The following is a 22,891-nucleotide window of genomic DNA, read 5'->3' as shown; positions in this document are numbered from 1 at the left end:
AAACGGGGGTCACCAGAGCCACAGGCACTGCTGTGACTGACCCAGGAGTGGTGACCTTACTCTGGGCATCTGGGAAGCATGGGGTCTAGGACACTGGGAGACCCTGCTCAAGGCGGGGTGCAGGTTCTCCAGCCTGGATTACCCAGAGTGCATCCCGAGCCTGGGGGCTTCGGGCTCGTGTGCATCTGAGCCAGCTGGAGAGGTGGGGAGCTTCCTGGGTGGGGACTCTGCAGAGGGGAAAGAGGTGACCAGGAGAGCCGGGGAGCACCCGCCACTCTGCTCGGACATCAGGATCTTTCAGGTCTCAGGGGCTTGGCCAGCATGGGTCAGGTTCAGCTGCAGAGGCTGAGGGGGAGGAGATGGTACTATCTCCTCTGTGGCCAGGTAGGTAGGCGATGGAGTCAGACAGCCCAGGGGCAACTGTAGGGAGGACTGAGGACTGCGGCAAACAGGAGGCTCACGCTTTCTAAAGATGGGTAGCCCCTCCCCAGGCGGGGAGCCCCGTGGGAAAGCGGGACCAGGACGGCCAGACGCGGTTTCCCAAGAGAGGTCAGAATCTTGATTTTCAGGCCAAATCTTCCAACAACAAAATACTGGTCATCAATTCCAAGTCATTTTGCTTTCCTATTTTGTGGGCAAGACAGATCTGTGGGTGTCCTTGGCAAGGACCAGCTGGCGGCCTCTGACCTGTCCTGTGTCCTCTCTTCCACAAAGTCCAGCTAGCTTCCCGCGGTCGTGCCAGCCCTAGAACCTCTGTTCTGGGGTCAGCCCTAGAACCTCTGAGCCTCCTGGCCTGGCCCCCCGTCCAGCAGCCACACCTCCTTCCGCCGGTTTCCAGAACTCCTGTCCCCAGGCTCCCAAACCCTCGTCCACTGCTGCCGGGCCCCTGCCCTGCCCGTGCGGCCCGCGCCCCTCCTGTCAGTTTAATTCCGTGATCGATGAGGAGGAGCAGGAGAGACGGCCGCGCAGCTGGCTCCCGTTAGCCCTAGCAGGGATCCCTGGCCTCGCTGGCGACGGCTGAGTGAAGTGTTTGCGGAAGGCGGAGAACACAAGTCAATAACAATTTAGCTGGATTGGGAGCGAGCACCTCGCCGCACGGACGGCGCTCCCGGGGGACGGGGCGCCTGCACAGGATGCTGCACAAGCGCCCGGAAATATTTCCAAAACACCCCTAGCGAGGCTCAGGGCACAGGGGCGGGAGGCTGTGCGACACCTGCTCCAGCTGGCCTCTGGGCCCCGAGTCCCCAGGCCCCCTCCTGTCCCCACGGCCAGCCGCCGACCCCCTGCCTCGGCCCACACAGTTCCCCCTGTGCCCTCCCCGATCCTGCCTCCAGCAGCTGCTGCAGCCCAGGCTGTGGGGACGGAACCACCTCCCGCAGGGCCCTCGGCCACGCCTTCCTGTCGGGACCCTGCAGGGCAGCCTGGACAGTCCCCTTTGCCCTTCCCCACAGGGGGCCTTCGAAGGGCCGCAGCACCAAGTCTAGGCCTGAAAATGGGGAGCTCACTTTCTCCAGGTGGCGGAGGAGCCGTGAGGGAGGCTCTGAGCGGTGAATCCTGACTTCCCGTACTTGCCGGAAGTCTCCTGATTCTTTTTAGTTGTAGTTGGACACAACACCGCTGTGAGCCACAGCCCAGCCCCGGTTCCTGAGCCTCAGAGCCTGAGGCCATGCTTCCGTGGGCCAGATCCAGCAGGCCTCTCCGCAAGGCTGGCGGACTCCAGGATGAAGGCTCTTGGTCCCTGGTCTTTTGGAATGTGCTGGAAGAGGGTGTGTGAGCTGCGGCAGGCTGTGGGGATCCTCCCTAGCTGACGACTTCCCAGTCACCCCTCAGCCCTGACTTCGCCCAGGAGCTCCCATCTGCTTGAGACCACGGGTGTCCAGCAGGTGTCTGGAGCCCAGCTGGCCCAGAAACCCACCCACATGCCTTTCTTCCCAGCCTCCTGGTGGCTCATCGCATGGCCCCACTGTGCTGGGTGACTTGGAGCACAGACCCGGGCGCCAGGCTTGCGTTGTCTCTTGCCCTCCGGAAGCCAGCCCCGTGACACCACCTTTTCCAAAAATGTGCAGTCCACCTCTTCTCTCAAGCCCTGGCCTCTGCTCTGGTCACTGTCCTTGCTCACCAGAGAAAGACGGGGACTGCCTACCCTGTTCCTGCTCCTCTACGTGCCACCCCCAGAGAGAGCGAGGACAAGGTCTGAAGGAGGAAACTCGATCCTGGGACTCGCACCCCTTCTTAAACCTTCCGCGGGCTTCCCACTGCATCTGGAATAAAAGCCAGGCTCCCTGCCAGGCCAGATGAGCCTGCAGCTGGGATGGACCCTGCTGGTCCCTCCAGGGTGCTTCCGGCCCCTTCCTACCCTGACCTGCTCCCTAGCTCCCACGGCCTGCTCTGAACATGGCTGTCTCAGGGCCTTTGCACCCGAGCTTCCTCCTGCTTGGAATGCCTACCTCTCTGGCTGTCTGGTCCCTTCAAATCAGAGAAACGGTGACTCCCTGGGGAGCTTCCGTAAGCACCACGGGGAATAAGAGGGAAGGACGTCATCCTTTCTCATTTCCTGCACAGGACTTGGTCAATCTGGTAATCATCTGTCTTTCCTGCTCCAGCGTCAGCTGTATGGGACGGGCCTTCTCCTCAGCCCAGAGCCGACTGTGTCCGGACCATCAGGTGATCAGCCCAGAGTTGCTGAGTGCGTGAGTCAGAAGCAAAGCCAGGGCTCCTCTCCAGGGCACACTAAGCCGGGCCCCGAGCTGGGCAGGAGAGGGGGCTGCAGTTGGGAGGCTAGACCTACAGGCGGAGGCCGGTCATCTGGGGGAATCAGCCATCCGGGGCTTTTGGGTACACAAGCCCAGCCAGCCCACAAGGCCAAGGGGCTGCCAACTTCCAGTGAGGGCCAGGCAGTGAGGACTTCAGGCTTCGTGGGGCCACAGGTTCTGCCACAACTGCTCGGCTGCCCCTGCAGCATGAGATGCAGACCCATGGGTAGGACTACGTTCCCATAAAACTTTATTTAGAACACCAGACTGGGGGCCATGTTCTGCAGTGGCTTCCCTGCTGGCTTGGGAGCCCAGATTTGATGGAGCAGGCCATTTGGGATTTAGGGTACAAGGAAACAGGGTCATCTGTTCCACTGGGTCCAGAGCTGTGTGCCCTCAGCAAGTCAGAAGAACTCTCTGGGCCTCATTTTGAACCTCTGTAAAATGGGAATAGCACCTCTCTAGGGAATTAGGGGCTAAAATGAAATTGAACATCTACCCTTGAGAAGGAGCACGTAAGACTGCTGTGTCCCTCTGCACGTGGGAAGTCCCCGACACAGGCTTTCCCTGTCTCCTTACCGTTTTCCTGGCTGGGGCCTCACTAAGTCACATGCGCACGCCTGTGACCCCAGTGCCTTGAGAGGCCGAGGCAGGGCTGCAAGCTCGAGGCCAGCCCGGGCCACCAGTGAGACCCGTCTCAAGATAAAAGGGCTGGGAAGCAGCTGAGCGGTGGACAGAGCACCAGGTCCCATACTCAGGACAAAAACAGACAAGCGATCACACGACGTCTCCTCAGGTCAGCGGTGCTTCACGGCGCAAGGAGGGAACACCTGGCTTCAGGCCAAATGGCGTCAGTGCCGGCTGCACGGCTCAGGGGCCCAGGCTGGGTGCCCTGCACGTGGGGGCGTCACTGGTGGTGCCAGCACACACCGGAGGTCTCGGTGGCCCTGTGCTGGCTCGGTGCTCGCCTGTCACCCTGTCCCACACAAGCAGCTCTGTGGCACAGGAGGTGCGCCACATGCAGGGCCCACAGGGCACGGCCAGAGCCTTGTCCCTGGAGGGCAGACTGGACGTTGGAGGGAGAGGCGGGCGGGTGTGACGAGGGAATCAAGAGAAGGGGCGTGGGAGGTCCCACCTCTGAGCACACCTGCAGCCCAGCGGCGTGGGTGATGCCCGGGCTCCGGAGGCGACAGGTACAGAGGCTGACCACAGCCCGCCCGACCCCACACGGGAAGCAGAGGCCCTCTGCCCCCAGTGGGCCGTGCATGCGGCGCAGAGGCATATTCCCTCCCCACCACACGTCCCTGGCAGGTACGTGGCCCCAGGCCTGAAAGCCTCTGGGTGCTGTGACCCCCTGGCCTGTGGCCCGCTGGCGTGTGACCCGCTGGCGTGTGACCCCCTGGCGTGTGACCCGCTGGCCTGTGACCCACTGGGATAAAAGGACACTGCAGTGGGGACTTCCCTATCCTCCTCCGCTCTGCTCACACTGCCACCCGCCAGGCCCCAGAGCAGCACCTGACCAGCGGCGCTGGCGCTGCAGATGACCATGCAGATGAGGGACGGGGAGGGGAGGTCTGGGGGGCGTCCGCCTGGCCGTCCCTTCCCTCAGCGCCTCTGTCCCGTCAAGGTCTCGGCCGACGCAGGGCAACTTTCAAGATGCCTCCGAGACCTGCCCTGGCAGTTTTATTTCGCAGGCGGGTCCATGTCCCGTGCAAGGGGCGCCGAGACCCCTGCCCACCCGCAGGGACGTGGTGGGCAGAGATCTGAGCACCTTCCTGGCAGAGTTCGGGCCCGAGGCCAGGGCCGGGAGGGAACTGGGCCCGCATCCCGCTGCCCTGGGGCCTGCCAGCTCCTCCAGCGCTGGACAATGTGACCTCAACACAAAGGCTCTGGGCACTTTTCACCACAGGGCAGGGCACAGCGAAGGAGGCCTGCCGGGAGGGCAGAGGCCGCAGCCCGACCCGACAGGCCCTGCCTCCGCCGCGGGGGCCTCTGGGGCGAGGACAGCAGGGCGGGTGGGAGCTCCTGGGGCAGGGCCGTCTCCGGGCTGGCCACACAGCACACCCTGCCTGGTGGCCTGCACTGGGGTCCCAGGGCTGAGGCCAGGGTCGGGGAGGGAACCAGGCACACGTCCTGCCTGTCGCCGTCACCTCAGTGCCCGGGCCTCAGTTCTCCCATCTGCAGAATGGGCTGGCCACGCCCACCTCACAGGCTCCTGGAGGGACACGGAGGGTGGGCAAGCACGGGGTGCTCACGAGGCAGCGCCCACCCGCCCGCTGTAGCTGAGCGGCCAGGAGGGCTGACCCCACAGGAGCGCTTCCCAGGGGAGGGGCGCAGCCTGTGCAGCTCAGCACGTCGACAGGGCTTGTCCCCAACCCGGGGAGGAAGTGCTGGGACGCCCGCCTCGGCCTCCTCGGCCGGGTGGTGTGGGGAGTGGACGCGCCGCTCCACCCGGGGGAGTCCCTACACAAACGGCCGCACAGGTGCCTTTGGGCCTGTCAGCGCCTGGACGGGCGCGTCCTGCACGTCAGGTACTGAGCCCCGAGCTGGAGACTGGCTGCAGCCTCGGCCTCTCTGGCTCCGCATTCGCCCTGGCCCGGACGTTCCGCCTGAGGTGATGGCCTGGCAGGTGCCAGGGACCCAGATGAACCCAACGCTGACGAAGAAGAGCACGACCCTGCGCGAGCTGGGTGCCGCGAGAACGATGAGCCAAGAAAGCGACTGCCACAGGCGAGGAAGGGCAGGGACGGCGGGGGCGGCGTCCAGGAGGAAGGGACTCGAGGGCAAGGCACCGCATCAGAGGGAGGCGAGCGGGCCAAGCCGCGGGGCCCCGCCTGGACTCAGGGAAGCAAGACGGAGACCAGGTGGCGGCCAGTGGGGCAGCAGGGGTCTGAGTCTTGCAGGCTGGCAGGCGGCCACGCCTAGGCCCCGGCTGCCTCTGGGTTCTGAGGACCCTTGGTGCAGTCCCCCACTGCTGCTGCTCGGAGGCAGGCAGGAGGGGACGTGCTCCCCGCCAGATGACCCGTCGCTAAGCCAGCGGACGGAGTGGGAAGGAGGCTGGCACCTTCCTTTTGTCACCTGGCCCAGGAGCGCAGGCACCTGCCATGGTAGGGAGGCCGGCAGGCGGCCAGAGTCCCAGCACAGGGACAGGAGGGTGGCTGCCCAGCTCGGGCTGACGCTCCTGGGGACCCAGCCCCTCCTGCTTCCCGAGAAGCCCTGGACCCGGAGGCCCAGCCCCCCGGCCGCGCCTACCGTGGAAGTGCTCGGCCGTCTTCCGCCGCAGGGCCTGCAGGGTCACCTCGGAGTCCGCCCACTCCAGGACCAGCCGCCGGCCGTACAAGTGGGTGCTGTGGCACAGGGCGTTGAAGGCTCTCTGCACGGGGACGAGACAGAGCCACGTGTGAGTGAAGGCACCCAGGTGCCCCCCGTCCTCCCTGCCTGCGGCACGCGGCGCTGGGCTCCAGCAGGGCCGGGGCTGCAGGCCGCCGGCTAATGAGTGGTTCCGTTTCCACAGGGGCTGGGCGTGCCTGGCGCCTGGCCGGGGCTCCTTCCCCACGTTCCTCCTCTCTGCGCAGGCTCCCGCCCCCCGTCAGCATCGGCGGCTCCTAAGGAAGCCCAGCTCCGTCTGGCCACCGTGCAGCCAGTGTCACCTGGTGCCAGTCTCCTTCGCTGGCCCTGGTGGCTCTGTCCCTCACACTGCTCTTGAATCTGTCCCCTTCGGTTTCTTCTGACTCCTGTGGGTCCCTCCCTGGCTCTGCAGCTCGCACCTACAACAGGTCCACACGGCTGACCTGCGTCTCCCGAAGGAGAAACCCCGGGCCACCCCAGCGCTCAGGAGACCGTGTAGAAGAGGCAGCTGCAGAGAAATCAGCCCGGGTGAGGGACGCCGGAGTAGGAGGGCCCCTGGCCACCAGGACCTGCTGTTGGGGGCTGCGTGGAGACAGGCTGAACGGGGTGTGGCTGGAGGTTCGGTGACGAGACCGCAGGCCAAGGCCGCCAGCATGCCAGCCTCCACAGGCCCTCGAAGGAACCTGCCTGGGACGCTCCACTTGGGACCTGCAGCCTCTGGGACTGCCAGAAAATACGCTGGTGGCCGCCGAGGAAGGGGCTGCGGGGGGATCTCAGCACGACAGGCTAAGGAGGGCACCTGGTGCCCACTCAAGAGAAGTGGGACCCAGAAAGATGGCAGGCAGTGAACCGCGCTCTAAGGACAAGTGGCCGACAGAAACGCGCTCCGTGCTGCTCCGAGGAGGGCCAGGTGCGGGAAGCTTTCTCTTTCCCTTTTTTTAACTTTAATTTTAAAAACTCTTCTGGCTGCCAGCAGAGCCTCTGCCGTCTTTCCCAGGCGGACATAAAACTGCATCTGGACTCCGAGCCGAAATGGCCCATTCAGAACTCTAAAACACACGCGCGCTCAGCTGGCGACAGGGAGACAGCCTGATCGGGGGGCGGGGGCTTCGGGAAGCGAGAGGAGCTGGTGGGGAGTCTGGCGTGGCGGATGTTCCCTCCTGGTGCCAGGGTCCCTGAGGAGCTGTGTCCCAGGGAGGTGTGGGTGGGGGCGGCTGAGAGCAGCATCTGCCGGATTCTCAGCCTCAACTTGGAAGGAGACAAGGCCCTGGGAGGCCCAGCCTCTGCCTCCTGTGGTCACACTGTGCTTCCACCCTGGGAAGCCAGTTCTCACTCCTCTGCTGCTCACGTGCCTAGAGAGGCCTGCTGTAGGAGTCTCTAAAGATCCCCTCCTGGCCCTCCGGTCCCTCTCCTCGCTGGACTCCTCCCACACGTACGCTGGCCTCACTTTGGAAGGGCTTTCTGCTCACAGGTGAGGTGGTGGGTCAGCTGACAATGGGCTCTCTGGCTGGCCACCTTGGTTCAGATCCCCCTTCACTGTGTGATCTTGGGCAAGCTGCTTAACATCTCTGAGCCTCAGCATCTGCTGGAGGCTGCGTCCTCATTGTGCACCCAACTTCGTTCCCACGACAGGGAGCAGGAACAATGGCGGGTCCACACCGCAGCTCTTTGCAGGAGCAGCTACGACAGTATGCGGGTCTCCAAAAGCAGCGGTTACCCTTCTTCCAGTCCCGCCAGCTAACGAGAATCAGGCTGCATTCCCGAGTGCCCACTGCCTTGGTGGCCGGAACCTGGTGGCCTCCCACTGTCCCAGGCAGCACAAAGACCCTGGTTCCAGGCTAAACCTGGCCTTGGGTAATCCAGTGTGATTGGGCTTCATTAAAAAGCGTAAGGAGAGCTCGGCAGAGTCGCAGCATCCCGGGGGGCGGGGGGAGGAGGAAGAGGAGGAAGACCCGCCAGTGCCTCCAGGGACTCCCTGAGGTACACAAGGTTCCAGGCCAGGCAGGGCAGTGCAGGCCCTCTGCTGCTCAGTGTTCTGAGGTCCCTTCCAGCCCTGCCCCTCAGACCACAGAGACGCAAGGGCAGGCGGGAGCAGGTCTGGACTGGACAGTGAAGCCCGTGGACCCAGACTGGACACATGCAGTCTTGGTCTGGCACTGTGCCCAACGTGCAGGACTCTGGGACTTCACAGGGTGGGGATAGTGACCCATGCTGCCAGGACCCAGCGGTCAAACCCCAGCTGGCTCGCTGGGGAAGACTAAGGTCCAGAGTGGAACCCTGACAGTCGTCGGCAAAGAGGAGGCCACAGAGGAGCCACCCTGCCCTTGGGGGCCACTTCCTGCCGTTTCCTGATGGCCACACTGGTCATTCCTGGACAGCCCCACGTAGGAGGCGACTCCTGGGCCCGTGGCCAGGGCTCCCTCGCACTCTGGTTTCCACGGAGGCCAAGTGGATGGGAGGCCCAGTGGGGGACAAGAGCTCCGGCCCTGACCTTTACCTCCAAGTGTCCCTTTAGCCTAAGTGAGGTGACGGGTCCCCACTGTGGCTGGTCCCTGCTCAGTCCTGCACGCGTCTCTGTGCGAAGCACAGGTGCGTTCTGACCTTCACCTGGACCCTGGCTCCACGGCGTCCGAGCTCCACTCAGGCAGCGGTCTCCAGCCCGAGCTCTGCTCAGAAGCCGTGCGGCCTGCACCTGGCCCCAGAGCCTCCCCACTGTCCAGGTTTCTGGCAGCTGCCCAGGAATCCTGGCTTTGGCTCTCCTCTGACGTAGCCACGGACCACAGGTCTGGGGAGCCAGGGTCTCCCTGCCACCTTGTCCGAATTCCTGGGAGGTCTGCTCAGGTGGCGTGGGGATGACGGTGCAGGTAGACTGGCCAGGCCTGGCGGCCATCTTGAAGAACGGAAGGCCCTGGAAGGCGGCCAGCACTGCGCTGGGCCTGCCCTTTCCACGGCCTCCCTGGAGACAAACCTCCTTCTCCAGCAACAAAAGCTCACCGCACGGCCTTGGCAGGACGCGTGTCCCCAGGGCTGCAAAGGACTGCCTGGTTCCTGGCAGAGCCGGGACAGACTCCTGTCTGCTGCCGCCCAGGGTGCCCCCTGGTCCCTCCCACTCCCTGGGGAACCGTCCCGGCAGGCAGAGGGCCACACCGCCCGGCCCCGACCAGCTGTGCCCCCACGCCTGGCGAGAGCTGCCACTGAGCTGGCTAAGGACGACCAGCAGGCCCGGGGACAGGGCACTGGGCACAGCAAACAGGGAACCAGGCCGGTGGGACCGCTGGGCACACAGAGGCCAGTGCCGTCACCTCTGAAGTGGGCACGATCGATCGTCCCACTCCGAGTCCTGGAGCCTTCTCCGGCAGCCCTGTCCACAGCTTCTGGCCTGCACTGCGCTGGCACAGCGGGGTCTGTGCGTGACCGAGGGCGACTCTCGGCCCTTCTGAGAAAGGGCCCAAGCGGCAGAGGGCGCTTCCAAGACAAGCACCCGCGGCTGCTCCCAGCCCGCGCACCTCGAGCACGGAGACGGACACTTTTCCCTCCGGCCAGCACGCGGCAGCCCTGCAGCGGGGGCCAGAGGCAGGGCTGTGGCTGGGGCCAGTGGCACTCGGGGCGGCGGGCACGGAGCTGGCTTGGCTGCTCTCTGGCTCCCTGACTTGACAGGGAACTTCTGTCGTCACTTCCTCAACTGCAAATGGGGACGCCCTGGCCTCGCGGGTCACCAGAAGACCAAGTAAGACCAGGGCTGCTCCTCCAGCCCAGGCCCGGCGTGTGGCGAGGCCGGGCTCCTGGAACCCATGGCCCCTGGAAGTGAGTCGCCGGAGGCCGTGAGCACAGTGGGCTCTCCAGCGCAGCGGGGTCTGCCCCTCTCCTGGCGGCTCTCACCGATGGCCTGGCATCTGGAGGGAGGACACTGCCCCCGAGGGCTCGCTCTGGGTGCACACGTCTGGGGTGGCTTGTCCTGTTCTAGGCTCCTGGTCCCCACGTTGGCTGAGCCCGAGTCCCTGCCTCGAAGGGTCAGCCCAGGGTCCAGACGCATCTCCTCTGCCCTCCGGCTGTGGTGACGGACACTGGGCAAACCCGCACACGGAAGCAGAAGGCCCGAGTGCGCACGTGCCTTGCACGCTGTGGCAGAGTCGCCGGGCCCGTTCCTGATCTGCTCCCAGCTCACGTGCTGGAGGGCACGGAGGGAGGGTGCCGGGCCCTGGCTGCCCCCGCTCCGCGGTGCCACAGGCAGCGCTTCCGGCATCTTCCACCTCATCCTCATGCCGGCCCCAGGGCAGCAGCGTCCCCTCCTGGGTCCCTCCTCCACATTCGCCCAACAGAGAAGAGGCGGCTCTGGGTCGCAGCCACACCAACCCCATGCGGCTCTGCCGGAGGAGCGGGGTGGGGACCGTGCGCCTGCTGCGCCCCTCGCTCTGCTGCACCCCCACAGGCCGGCCCGGCCCTCTGCCCTTTCAGGCGATCAAGCAGGCGCGTGCTGTGCACCAGGACGGCCGGACGGGACGCTCCCTGTGTGCCACGTGGCTCTGAGCCGGACACCGCGAGGAGGAAGTCTGTGCGGCTGAGCGGCTCTGCCTGGCCCAACCCTGCCCGCTGCAGGCCCAGCAGTGGACCCTGCGGTGACCAGAGGCCTGGAGAAGCCCCTTGGTGTCCCCTGGACGGGGACAGCTGGGGACTCACGCCCCTGTGGCTCCCTGTGCCCACCCCGGCTCTGTGGGATGGCGAGGAACGTGCCAGGAGCCGCGAGCTGCAGCGACTGGAGCCGCATGGTCTTCCGCAGCGCAGCGCTCTGCTGCTGCCAGCCGCGTCCCGGCTCCCCCCGAGTGTTTATTTAAGCCAACACATTGCTCTGCTAATTGGATAACATTCCATGTGAAAATAGACCTTTTAAAACAACAGCAGCGGCGGCAAATAAAAACAGCTGCAGCCGCACAAGTACAAAGGCGCGGCCGGGAAGGAGAATTAAAGGCGCCTTGCGTGGGAAAACCCATGCTCTGGTTCCTGGGCACAGCCCGGCCGCCCCACACCTCCTCTTCCCAGAGACGCTCCAAGGGACAGTCTCCAGCCTCCTCCCAGGAGCCCCGAGGCCAGGTGGGAGCGGGGGGTGTGCTGGGAGGAGGGGCAGCAAGAGGGCACTGGGCTAGGGGACCCAGCGGACGGGGCAGGGGCCAGGCTGTCCCAGCCGAGCAGCACCGGCCATGTGGCCCTGACCTGCCTGCTATCCCGGAGTCCCGCCAGGGTCACAGCACGACGCCTGCGCAGGGTGCTGTCCTGCCGAGTAGGGTTCTGAAGTCTGAGGGGTCCGCCAATCAGAGCACTGACCTCGGAGAACGTGGGGCATCAGAGGCCGACACATGGCTGTGGACAGATGTGCCCAGCACAGCCCAGGATCCTGGGGAGGCCCTGCATTCAGCTGTGTGGGTCCTTGGTGCATGATGCCCTGTCCCCTTCGCTCCTCGGCCTCCGTCCCCTTCGCTCCTCGGCCTCCATCCCCTTCACCCCTCAGCCTAGGTCCCCTTCACCCCTCAGCCTTCGTCTCCTGCTTCCCCGCAGGACGTGGGGAAGGTTCTTTGAGGACGCTGCTGGTCACACCTGAGAGCTAGATAACAGCAGCGCTGTGGGAGGGACGGAGGGACCCACGTTCACTGTGGCGACGTCAGGAGCTCATGAAACGCCCCGGGCTGGGGATGCCCGCTCGTCCGCCTCCTGCGAGCAGGTGGCGCTGAGGCTGGGCCCACCCCGGGGCAGGAGTGGGGGAGGAGCGCCTCTGCAGGTGCCCCGGGCACGGGGCACGGCAGGCCGGGACGTGTCCTGTGCCCAGGCGGCGCTCACGGTGCCACTGCCGTCCTTGCCGCCTGGTCACTCTGAGCTCGGCCCCTGCAGCCTCCGCAGGGCCCCAGTGCCAGGTGGGACCTGGTCTCTGGCAAGGGGACAGAGGACTCAGGGTCCCACGTTCAGAGGCAACAGAGGGGCACGTGCTCGGGGCCACCTCGGGCTTCGCTTGGGGCAGCTGCTTTGGAAGCGCTAACCGCCGGTGCCCACCCAGCCCGCGTGCTCAATGGCCATGGCTCCCGTTGGCCGGCCCCGTTCTCTGCTCTCGGTCCCCTCCTCCTGCCTGAGGGAGCAGCTGCCACAGGCCTGTGGGGCCAGGGTCAGCTGCCTGGCCGAGGGCGGTGGGTGCCCTCCTGTCCTCAGCTCTCCCGGGAGCCAGGAACGGAGGCAGGGGAGGGACGGCGGGAGGAGCTGCCCCTCCCACGGGGCCCCGAGGGCTGCCGGGGCCTGTGGACACTGCGGCCTGGCCTGGGTGCCCAGCGTGGCCCCTGCGCACGCCTCTCTCCTGATGACCGTGGCGGCTCTCACTGCGACGTGACGCGGGGCTCGCCGTGTCCAGGCTGGACACGTAAACCTGGTCTGACCCTCCAGACCCAAGTGCCGTGTCCCGGGGTGGCTCCACTCGGGTGGCAGGAGAGCGCCTTGCTGTGGGCCCCGCCCCGCCACGTCCTCCTCCGGCTGTTCCTGGGACACCACTGCACCCCGGCTCAGGCGACGGCCAGGAAACCGACCACCACCCGCAGGGGAGCTGAGCTCCCGGGGCAGGGGACGCAGCACGGGACGCCAGCTCCTGCTGGCTGGTGTCGTGGTCCCTGTGCTAACAGCTGGTGCTGGCGTGGCCTTTGCGAGAGGCGCGTCCCAGGACGGGGCCTGCACTGCCCCAGCGCCCCCGCAGGGAGCTGCCCCGCCCTGCCCAGCCTGCCCCTTGGCCCTCTCTGCCCAGGAGCCTGGAGATGTGCACAGCTGGGGGCCACGGACGGCGGCCTGGGGGCCCGGGCACTGTGGCAGTGAGGAGGGCACAGCTGAGCCGCGTGCAGCACTCGCCATGTGCTGGAGCGGGCAGCGTGCCACCTACTGTGCCCAGGCAGGGTGGGCGCTGCCACCAGGAGCCCACCTCTGCTGCCTCCCTTGCTGCCCACAGGGGGCTGTCCCTTGGGCCCTGACGGGAGGCCCGGGAAGGCTGCCAGCCCGGGAGAGAGGAGCAGGCGTCCAGACGAACATGGCTGTGCGTCCACGGCACAGGCACCTGGTGCGAGGCACAGGGACGAGGGCGCGCAGGCCCCTGGGGTGTCCCAGGGCCCGGGGGTTGTGCTGTGCCCTGGGGCTGTACCCTGGGCTCCAAGCAGCTGACCCTCACTGGACCCCTCAGGATGCCAGGGGCAGCTTCAAGACGCACTTGCCCTCGGAAGGACTCCTCGCCACTGCAGGGCGTGGCCCCTGCTGCCAGGAAGGGAAATGCCGCCCGCGGTCAGAGCTCGCGGGGGGTGGGGGGGGGAGCCCATGGGGATGCCCGGCAGTCACCTGCTCGCTGGAGCTCGGGCCCCAGAGTGCAGTGACCAAGGACACGGCGGGACGCCCGCTGGTCGCACCCACGGCAAGGCCAACCTGCTGGACCCCGGCTCCAAGCAGGGCCTCACCTCAAAGAGCTTCAGGGCTGGGTCTGGCTCAGTGGCGCGAGGCCCTGGACTCCGTCCCCAGCACCCCAAATCCAAGCAACCCGGCAAGCACGCTATAGCTGCAGGAGCTGGCGGGAGGGCCAGGTCACAAAGGCGACGGGGAGACGTGTCCCCACGGGCTGCTCTCCTCGGAGAGCTCTACTGCACAGCATGCCCCACGCTGCCTGCCCAGGTCCACCTGGACCGCAGAGTTCTCTCTCTGGTGTGCAGAGGCTGGGAAACCCAGCACCGTCCCACCCACAGACACAACACCCAGCGGCCTTCCTCCGAGGCTGCTATGAATCAGCAGGTCAGGGAAGAGGAGGAAAACCCCAGGAGTGGCGCCCTGCGTTGAGGAGGCCGCCAGCCTCTCCTGCGGAGTCTGGAAGGAGAGGGTGGGCAGGGAGCAGTTCCATCTTACCTTGGCGTCCTGCTTCGTTAGGAAGTCCACGAAGCCGAAGCCCCTGTGTGTGCCCGTCCCGGCCATCTTCTTTGGCAAGCGCACCGTCTTCAGCTCCCCGAAGGTGCTGGGAACAAAAAGGAAACAGGGCCTGAGCACCAAGGCCGCGGAGGAGACGGGGGCGGCAGGAGGTCCCCTGCCAGCGCCTCCGGTTTGGAGGCAGGTGCTGCTGGCATGCCTGACAGTGGGTCGGGCCTACAGGCAGTGTGCTCTGGGGGTGCGCCCTCTTCTCCCTGACCCTGGGCAGCAAGCGGGCCAGGCAGGGAACGGTCAGCCGGGGGTTCCACTCCAAGACGTGGCAGGCTCCGGCGCACCTGTCCTCCCCTTCCCAACAGGGAGACTGTTTGCTGGGGGAGCCCAGACTTGTGCATGTGTGGCCGGGCCGGGGAGGTCCCAGGTTCTGGGCCTGGGATCCAGCCTGCCTCCACGTCCAGCTGGGAACCCCAAGCTGAGCAGGCAGGACCTGGGAGGTGCCTGCGGGGCTCGGGCTGGATGGACACGCGCTCCGTCCCCCACACCCCGCGTCCCTCCCTGAGCCTTGCTCTTCTGTCTGAGCCACAGCCAGCAGAGCTCCGGAGGGCTCCCCGCCTCTGCAGGGAGCACGCCGACTCCCCCATGAGCCGGAGCTCCAGGAGCAGCCAGGCTGAGAGGACCAGGCGTCCTCGGGCCTCCCTGGCCTCGTCATCTCGCTGCCCGCCCCAGCCCCTTCCTCAGGTCCATTTATCAAATAAATACGCACAAATTGCTGCCGATAAATATTTAATGCGCCCGGCATCTGAAGAGAGGTGTCGCTTGATTTGAAAATCTACACACAGGCACGGCCGCCTGGGCGCCCACCTGCCCCCGACGGTCTAGGATGCTTCAGGGCCAAAGACCGACTGGGAAAAAGCACGGCGAAGGCCGTGAGCTCTCGGGAAACGACATAAGCTAAATCCGAGGCGTTAACCCGCGGCCCCGCCAGCATGACCAGGCATCTGCCAGTCCAATTTCTGGAGGCAGGACAGTGTGCAAATGCAGCATTATGAACCCTCAAAATGAATCTGCACGTCTCCCGGAGCTCCTGGCGGCTCTGCCCCTCCTGGCACCGCCTCTGCGCAGATGACTAGGAGCAGCGCTGGCGGCGGGGCGGCCTCCTGGGACGGGAGGAGCCAGAGCGAGCCCGTCAGTCTTCCCGCTGTGAGGAGGCTCCTGGTCCATCTGGAGGGGCCAGGGTTGGGGACAGAGGCCAGGCAGGTGGGACAAGGTGGTGAGGCTGGAGAGCGGAGGAGGCCAGCCCACAAAACCTGCTTTATTCTGCCACCTAAAGGCCAGCACACCCCATGACAGACACGCCGCCTCTCGCCACTCATCCACGTCCCCGCGCCTCTGCCGGGGGCTTGGTGGACAAGCTCCCTGGTAGGCACGGTCGGCGACGTGATCCTGTGGCTCCGACTCCTTCAGACAGGGGCTGGGGCCCCGGGGGCGATGTGTGTGGTGGCTACAAGGCCCAGCATCTGCCAGTGGGGACGGGGGGCCCTGGTCTCCACTAGCCCGGAGCAGCCTGTCCTGACCTCCCCAAGGCTCGGCTGGAAGCCACCTGCAATGTCAGGGCTCACTGTGGCCCTGGACGCTGTGGGGTGGGTGCGCATCCACTTCCCTGCCCTCCCCGGGGCCGAAGTCAGCTCTGCATCGTGGACACCACAGCGATCTTGTCACCTGCACCTACAGCAAGCAGCACGGTGCCCAGCTCTGAGGGTATGTCTGCAGAGCCCCACAAACAGGCGACGGTAGCCCCAGTGGATGCTGCCACTGCGGACTGACACCTGCCCTCCCAGGCGGGGGATGCAGGGTCCACGCAGACTTGTCCGTCAACAGCCTGTCCCCAGGGTACAGACAGGGACCAGCTCAGGGCGGCAGAGCTGGAGCGAGCGAGGACCCAGCCTGGACTCTGCCTGCCCTTCAGCACAGCCACTTGCAGGAGCGGGTCTCTTTTTATTGGAGACTTGGCCAGGTTGACATGAGGCAGGAGGCCCTGTAAGTGGGGACTGGAAAGCCCTGTGCGGCCCCCATGGATGCAGAGCTGACTTCAGCCCTGGGGAGGGCGGGGGAATGGCCCCACAGTTCCAGGGAGCACAGGGCAGGAAGGAGATGCCTGAGCCTTCTGTCCAGTCTGTGGAAATCCAACGGTTCCCGCAGGGCCCACAGCCTTGGCCCTGTGTGGCCTTGACCTCTGCCCGGTTTCCTACCCCTGATTCCTGAGGAGCCAGCCCGTGTGTGTGCGTGTGCATGTGCGTGTGTGTGTATATGAGGGGGAGCGCAGGAGTGGGGAGAGGGGCCTGTCGAGGCCACTTCCTCCTCTGCAGCACCGTGGAGCTGGATGCTTCCTGCATGGTAAGCAGCCCAGGGTCCGGGGACAGGCGAGGAGATGACGAAGAGGGGGAGGAGCCGGGAGCAGAGGCCGGCAGGGCTGGGCGTCTGTGGCCAGTGGAGGGGACGCTGTGGAGCTCAGCAGGGGCTGTGATAGGAGGCGGCTCGGGGTGCACAGAAGACTCGGCAGGGATGGGGAGGGGGTGCGGTGGGGCTGGATCCAGAAGGCGCTTTCTGGCGTCCGCGAACACTTGCGGAAGCGCCTGGCTTCAGCGCCCAGTGTCCTGAGGCTTCAGCAGGCCGTCACTCTGCCACCGAGCAGGGCCTGCGGGCTGGGTCTGAGACGCACCACCTTCAGGGGGACAGCAACTGGCACGAGAGCGGTGCTAGCTCCTGGCTTACAGTGGAGAAAACCAGGGGCCAGAGAGACGTCACGTCCACAGCCTGGGACGGAGGCTGGGAGCGCTCCTGTCCTGTCCTGGTGAGGGCGTGTGGGATCACATCAGGCCAACGCTCTCGACGGCAGAGAGATGGGGAGAGAACTAAGAGGAGGGGAGGAGAGGCTGGGGAGAAACCACGAAGCTCCGGGAGGTGGGCGAGATTGAAACACGCCAGGTCGGAGCTGCCCAGGAAGTTCTGCAGGAACCGCCTCCCAGGGCGAGGCCGGGACAGGCGGGCGGTGGTCGGGGGCGGGCTGGTGGGGCAGGGGCCTCCTCCCCAGCCGCTCCCCACTGTGTGGATAATGGAAACCACAAAATAGCAATTACTGTATCCAAGCTGTGAATGAGGAGGCCGCCAGGCCCTTGAACAGGCTCCCCGCCCGCGCTCACACCTCGCTCTTCCAATTACGCCATTCACCTGGGTGCGCCAATTACCCGCCCCACCCCCTCTGCACGCGGGGCACGTGATCTGGGTCGCGTGATTGGTGGCGGTTCCTGGGTTTGTGACAACTGGAGTTTGTTGTCACGTTTCTAATTTCTTGTGGGGCAGGAGGGGCGAGGGGAGTTGGCGGGAGGGGCCAGGCCGCGTCAAGCCGGGTGCGCAAAGCCAGGTGGCACCAGGCCCTGGCAGGCTCCCTCCGCAAGCTGCGCCCCTGACCGCCCTGCAGCCCTGGCCTGGGCGCCACTGAGAAGGGCCGAGTCACCCTGTGTCTGTCCCTCCCAGGGGCAGAGGTGGGCTGGGGAGGAAGCAGAGGCGGGAGGGAGCCTTGCCGAGCTGCTGCGCTGTCTTCCCGCTGCTCCAGGCCGTTCTAAGGCTCAGTGGGCAGGCGCCAGGCGGGCACCAAGCTGGCCCCTGCTCCCAGGGCAGGAGCCCGGGTCTCCCTCTGGGCCTGCTGGGAGAACCAGAGGCCAGCTACTGCTGAGGCCCCGGGAGGGTCCCCAGGTGCCTCCTCCCCACCTGCGCCCAGGGCCTGCTGAGGAAGTCTGCTGCCAGCCGGGCCGCAGAGCAGGACGGGGATGGCCGCGTCAGGCTGGCCCGCAGGCTTCCAACGTTCCCTCTAGAGGTGAGAAAAATGGCTACACCCCTTGGCATTAAAAGCCCTTCAAATAGGCCACCACCACCAACCTCCAGGCACATCAGAGGCACGTGGGACCTCGCCGATGGCCCCAGCATGCTCCCGAGCCCAGCGTGTGTCCAGCGCCTGTGGTCACGCACTCCCGGGACCCTCAGGAGGCACGCCATCATTCCCACCTTCGAGGTGGAGAACACTACAACAGAAAGCAGCCCCGGTCACTGGGGGAGCTGCTACCGGCCTCGGGGCAGAGTCGCCTGAGGACACGGGCAGCAACAGCAGAGCCAGGCCGGAAGAGAGTGGCTGGGCCCAGGCCCGGGCTCCTGCTCGAGTCCACAGAGACTGCCCACCTGTCCTCAGCCAAAGCCCAAGTGTGCCAGGCGCCAGGGGCATGTCAAGGGAGGGTCGGTCTCTAGGCTGGTCCCCAGGGACTCTGGGCCTGGTGGACTGCGCCAGCTCCGTTGCACACCCACGAGAGACCCGGGTGCCACCAATCCCACAGCCCAGGTCGAGGGTGGAGGGCTCTGACCTGTGCTGGCCACCGCGTCCCTGTCCGTAGGCTGCACCGCTGACTCCGGGTGGATGGAAAGCTCCCTGGTGACGGGCGTGGCAGGCAAGCTGCAGTGGCCTTGCGCCCTGTCCCGGCTCTGGGTCCCCCTTTCCCTAGATCCCCATGTGGCTGAGGTCCAGGCTGGGCAGGCTGGGAGGCGGGCCATGGGGATGCCTAGACAAACCCGCCCTCCACCCGGCAGGGGCTCTTGCCGCCCGCTCCCACCGTGGCTCCAGGGCTGCTTCTGCAGGGCCTTCGACACCTGGTGTCGCACCCGCGCTCGTGGCTCTGGCACCTTTGGGTAACCTCCGGACTTCTCCGTCAGGATGAGGCGGTCCCGAGCAGACCCCTGCCCTTTCGCTCCGCTGTCCCCCTCTCCTCGTGGTGAGGACCCTGGGCTTCCTCCTCCTGGAGACCCTGCAGGGCAGGGGGCGTGTGCCCACCTCGGGCCTCTGCACCTGCTCTGCCCAATGGCGCCTTGCCACTCAGCCCTCAGCCGGCGCTGCCTCCCTGGCCCCCCACTGCCCCGCCTCTGCCCGCCAGCCTCTCTGTCGGGCACGATGGCTGCCTAGGCGCCTTTCACACCTGCTTTCCCTTGCATCAGGAGGGGCCCCTGGAAGATGGGGCTCCTGGGCTGCCCGGCTCTCAGACTCACCTTCGCTTCACCAGGGGCGAGGCCTGAGGTCCCCGTCCGCTGCGCATCCCTCATCTAGCCACGAGCTGGGGTGCGGAGGGGTCACACTGGGGGCAGGTCATCCAGATGCCGTGCCGAGGAGGACACTCCTACCTACGTGACCCACAAGTTGCTACGAGGAGCGTCACCAGGACCTCACGGGTCCTTCCGGAGACCCGTATCTACTCCCTCCACCGCAGGGAAGAAGTCAGCAGGAACAGGGGCCACTCGGGCTTCACCAAGGGCCCAGCGTCTGGACCGCGACGCCAAGAACGAGCCCGTCTGGTGGCAGAGGGACATGGCCCTGGCGGCAGCCCTGGCAGGGCGGGCACAGACTGTGGCAGGGTTGGCGGCCCCTTCGAGGGGGCCCCTCCCCTGGTCCTGCCACGCTCCCTGGGAAGACGCCTGAGGCTTGACTCCCCCACCACCTGCTCCTGCCAGCCAGGGCCTGGGCAGGGTCACCTGATCCCATCAGCAGCAACGTTCCCTCTCGCCTCTCGGAGGCTGAAAAACGGCCTGGTTTCTGGGAAAGAGCATGCTGCGCGGAGGAGAGCGTTCGGCTCCCTCAGCAGCCCCTCCCGGGCCCCTGCCAGGCAGGCGTGACCCTCTCCTCCAGATGAGGACTCCCAGGGGCGAGCAGCTGAATGGCGTCTCTGAATCAGAGCCGGGCCATGTTCCAGACAGACTGAGAGCTCTGGCAGAGGGGACCCGGCCCTAGAAGGCACAGTCGTCTGGCCTGGTCTGTCCAGAACCAGCTGGTGACCCTGGGGCAAGGCCGTTCCCAATCAAGAGAAAGAGCGCTGGGCGCGGTGGTGCATGCCGTAATCCCAGCGACTCGCAGGCTGAGGCAGGCGGGTCGAGAGTTCGAGACCAGCCTCAGCAACTTAGCGAGGCCCTAAGCAAGTTGGAGAGAGAGACCCAACCTTAAAATGAAAAGGGCTGGCGATGTAGCTCAGCTCCCTGGTAGAGACCCTGGCTTACCCCCAAGTCCGGAGGACAAGAGAGCGCGCAGGTGTGGAAGGACGTGGCTGTGCAGGAGCAGCGGGCTGCGGGCCCTGTCCAAGGGGGAGGCCCCAAGCCCGCAGGGAAGATGGCTGTGAGCCAAGAGGGACGGGGCAGGGGCGTGTGGGGGACAGGCCAGCGGTACAAGCAGATGCCCCACCCAACCCGGCACTTTTGCATCGGCAGCTCTGGGGTCGCGGCAAGGCCCCAGCTGAGTGCCAGCCTCCGGGACAAGGCCACTGTCCACCAGGATGGGCAGGGGACACAGGCCCAGCCGACCAGCCCCTCTCCTTGAGAAGCAGCTGCAGCCCAGCTTCCTTGACAAGAGATCGCAGAATGCCACCAAGAGTCACGCATTTTAAACAGTGTCACCAAACACGAGGGTGCTGCGTGCCACCTCCGTGCCTGAGCTCCGTTCTGATTTGGCCGAGCGTCTCCACTGTGCAGAGACCCTAAGGGCTGGTCCACTTCAGCAGGACTTCCCTCTCCATCCTGTGCCCGCTACTGCCTTGGGGCGGGCATGGGCCCTTCCGACCTCGGCTCTGGTGTCTGCACGTGCAGCGCCCGCACGCTGGGCTTGTCCTCACACACTGTGGCTTCCCAGGGGCTCTAAGCTCCCTGAGGACACAAGGACCTGGCACCGAGGCTTTCTGCGTGGCGTTCACCCGGGGGGCAGACACCTTCCTGGCTGGGCCCGCGGTGAACGGCCCCTTCGCAGTAGGGGCTGTGATGCTGCCTTGGGGGACTGTGGATCCTGCGCGCGCCTGGCAACTACCCCAGAGCAAGCGCCGAGCTGGCAAAGCACAGTGGAAGCGACCCGCGGGGACCTGCAGGGGGCGCTGAGAGCCAGTGGCCTCCACGTCCCCCTCCTGGTCCCGAGCGTCTCCACGGTGCAGACGCTTCCTAAAGGTCACGTGCACACGCCGCGGTTCCACCAGCCCCGTAAACTTTACTATTAGAAATCAGAAGATGGAAGGACGAGAGGAAAACAGGACAGAAATGGCCTCCGACGCTCCTCCCGCCTCGCAGCTCCGCCGGTCCCTTCTCAGAGCTGCCCTCTGCTATCCAGGGGGCTGTTGGCCAGGCGTCAGGCTAGGCGCATCCAAGCAGGCTCTCCTGCCGTCCCTAGCCATCGGGTGGCCGGGCCGTGGGCCCATCTTGTGCACAGAGAAGACAGGCGTAGGCTGCCTCACAGATCTGCTGAAAGGTGCAGGCAGGCAGCTCCGACGCACAGCCAGGCCTGGCGCGCCCCAAAGCCCGTGTAGGGTACAGCCCAGCACCAGTGGGGGGGTCCAAGAGGCGTTCAAGGCCGAGCACTGGCCACCGAAGCGGAGCGCAGCCCTCGGGTGAAGAACGCCCCAGAAAGTGGGCTTTAAAAAGATGACGCGTCTGAACCAGTGCCCTCCAACCCACCCTGCAGGATGCTGACCACTGCCCAGGACCCAGCGGCAGGGGTGCTGTCCGCTCGGCATGCGTCCCGCTGCAGACCTGTCAGGGCTTTGGCCCTGAGTTGCATGGAGGTCCACCTGGGGAGCGAGTGGACACGGGGTTCCTCAAACTCCCCTGGCCGCAGCCCCCGCCCAAACAAGGACACCTGTCAGCCCCTCTCAGGGCACTGCTGGAGAGACACGGGAGGGAGGAGGAAGCAAGGTGGCCACTGTGGCAGGCGGGCAGGGCACGCGGAGGTGGCAGCTGCTGCAGGGAGCCTGGCTCTGACAGGGAGGCGATCGCCGAAGCCCCAAGCCCCGGGTCTGCGGGCGGCTGCGCTGGCTGCCACCTCCCTGAGGCCCGCTTTCAATCACCCGTGAGAGGATCGTCCCCTCACTGCGCACGGCCTCTGGTCCCTGGCACCTGTCAGGAGCTGCGTGAGTGGGCACCGCTGTCGTGAACGCCCTGACCCGGGATGATGTCTTGGTACCCAGCAAGCGACGCCTCCCAGGTCCTCCTGGTGGGAGCTGAGGAGCAGCCGGGCACAGGAGACCCTCCTGCAGGCCCCGGGGCCCAGCAAGGAGGGAGGTAAAGGGGACCCAGGCTCAAGGGAGCAGCCCGATGAGCGATTTCCAGGCTGCAGCAGAGGAACAGGTCTCCGTCTCAGAGCGTGTCCGGCTAGTTTGCAAGATAATTAAAAGGAGCTGTCCCCAGAAGGCACGCCCGCCTGACCCTGGGCTGAGCCAGGCATGGGAACAGCTGCCTTCCTTTCCACGAGGCAGAGGGAGACCCCCGCTGGCCTGGCCTGCTGCTGCACGTGGGGCTGATCCCGTTACAAGAAAATAAAAAGGAAAATTCAGGCTGGTGGAACCGTCACGAGCGCGTAGCCAGGCAGAGGAGAGCGTGGCCAGGCAGAGGAGAGCGTGGCCTGGCAGAGGTGGACGCCGAGATCCGACTCAGCACCCTTCAGGTCGCTGTCCACTGCCAATGTTTGGGAGGAGGACGGCCAAAAATCAGAAGAAAGGTGGAGAAGCACCAGCTCGGGAATTCAGCTGTGGCGCGCCTTGCTGTTGCTCTCGTCTCCACCGCGCCCGGGCTCGCCAGGACAATTCCGGGAACTGAGAACGTCCTGAGGTCGCCAGCGTGCGATGACTGGCTCTCCCGTGCCCCGCCTGGCTCTGCCCATCTCCTGTCTCATCTCCACGGAGGCAGAGCCTCTGGGCCCGGGACTGTTCCACGTCACCCAAATCCAGACCCCTCTGATGCCAATTAGACTATGCCAGGGGTCGCCACTAGGAAGAGGGGTCCCAGGACGGTGGAGCCACGTGTGGGGC

General features: G+C 65.8%; 1 protein-coding gene across 4 annotated transcripts in view; it reads right to left on the bottom strand.

Moving 5' to 3' along the window:
- Positions 1-22,891, bottom strand: part of RBM19 (RNA binding motif protein 19) — a 92,918-nt gene that overhangs the window by 5,151 nt on the left and 64,876 nt on the right. For all 4 annotated transcript variants that reach the window (XM_079151568.1, XM_079151569.1, XM_079151571.1 and 1 more), the window contains exons 22-23: positions 14,007-14,112; positions 6,006-6,126 (exon numbers count right to left, since the gene is read on the bottom strand). In XM_079151568.1, coding sequence (XP_079007694.1) covers positions 6,006-6,126; positions 14,007-14,112 — 227 coding nt within the window. The remainder of the gene's footprint in view (positions 1-6,005; positions 6,127-14,006; positions 14,113-22,891) is intronic.

Source organism: Sciurus vulgaris, assembly GCF_902686455.1.
Source record: "Sciurus vulgaris genome assembly, chromosome: 8".
NCBI lineage: Eukaryota > Metazoa > Chordata > Mammalia > Rodentia > Sciuridae > Sciurus > Sciurus vulgaris.
The sequence above is the reverse complement of the archived record's forward strand: the minus strand, read 5'-3'. Positions and strand labels throughout refer to the sequence as shown.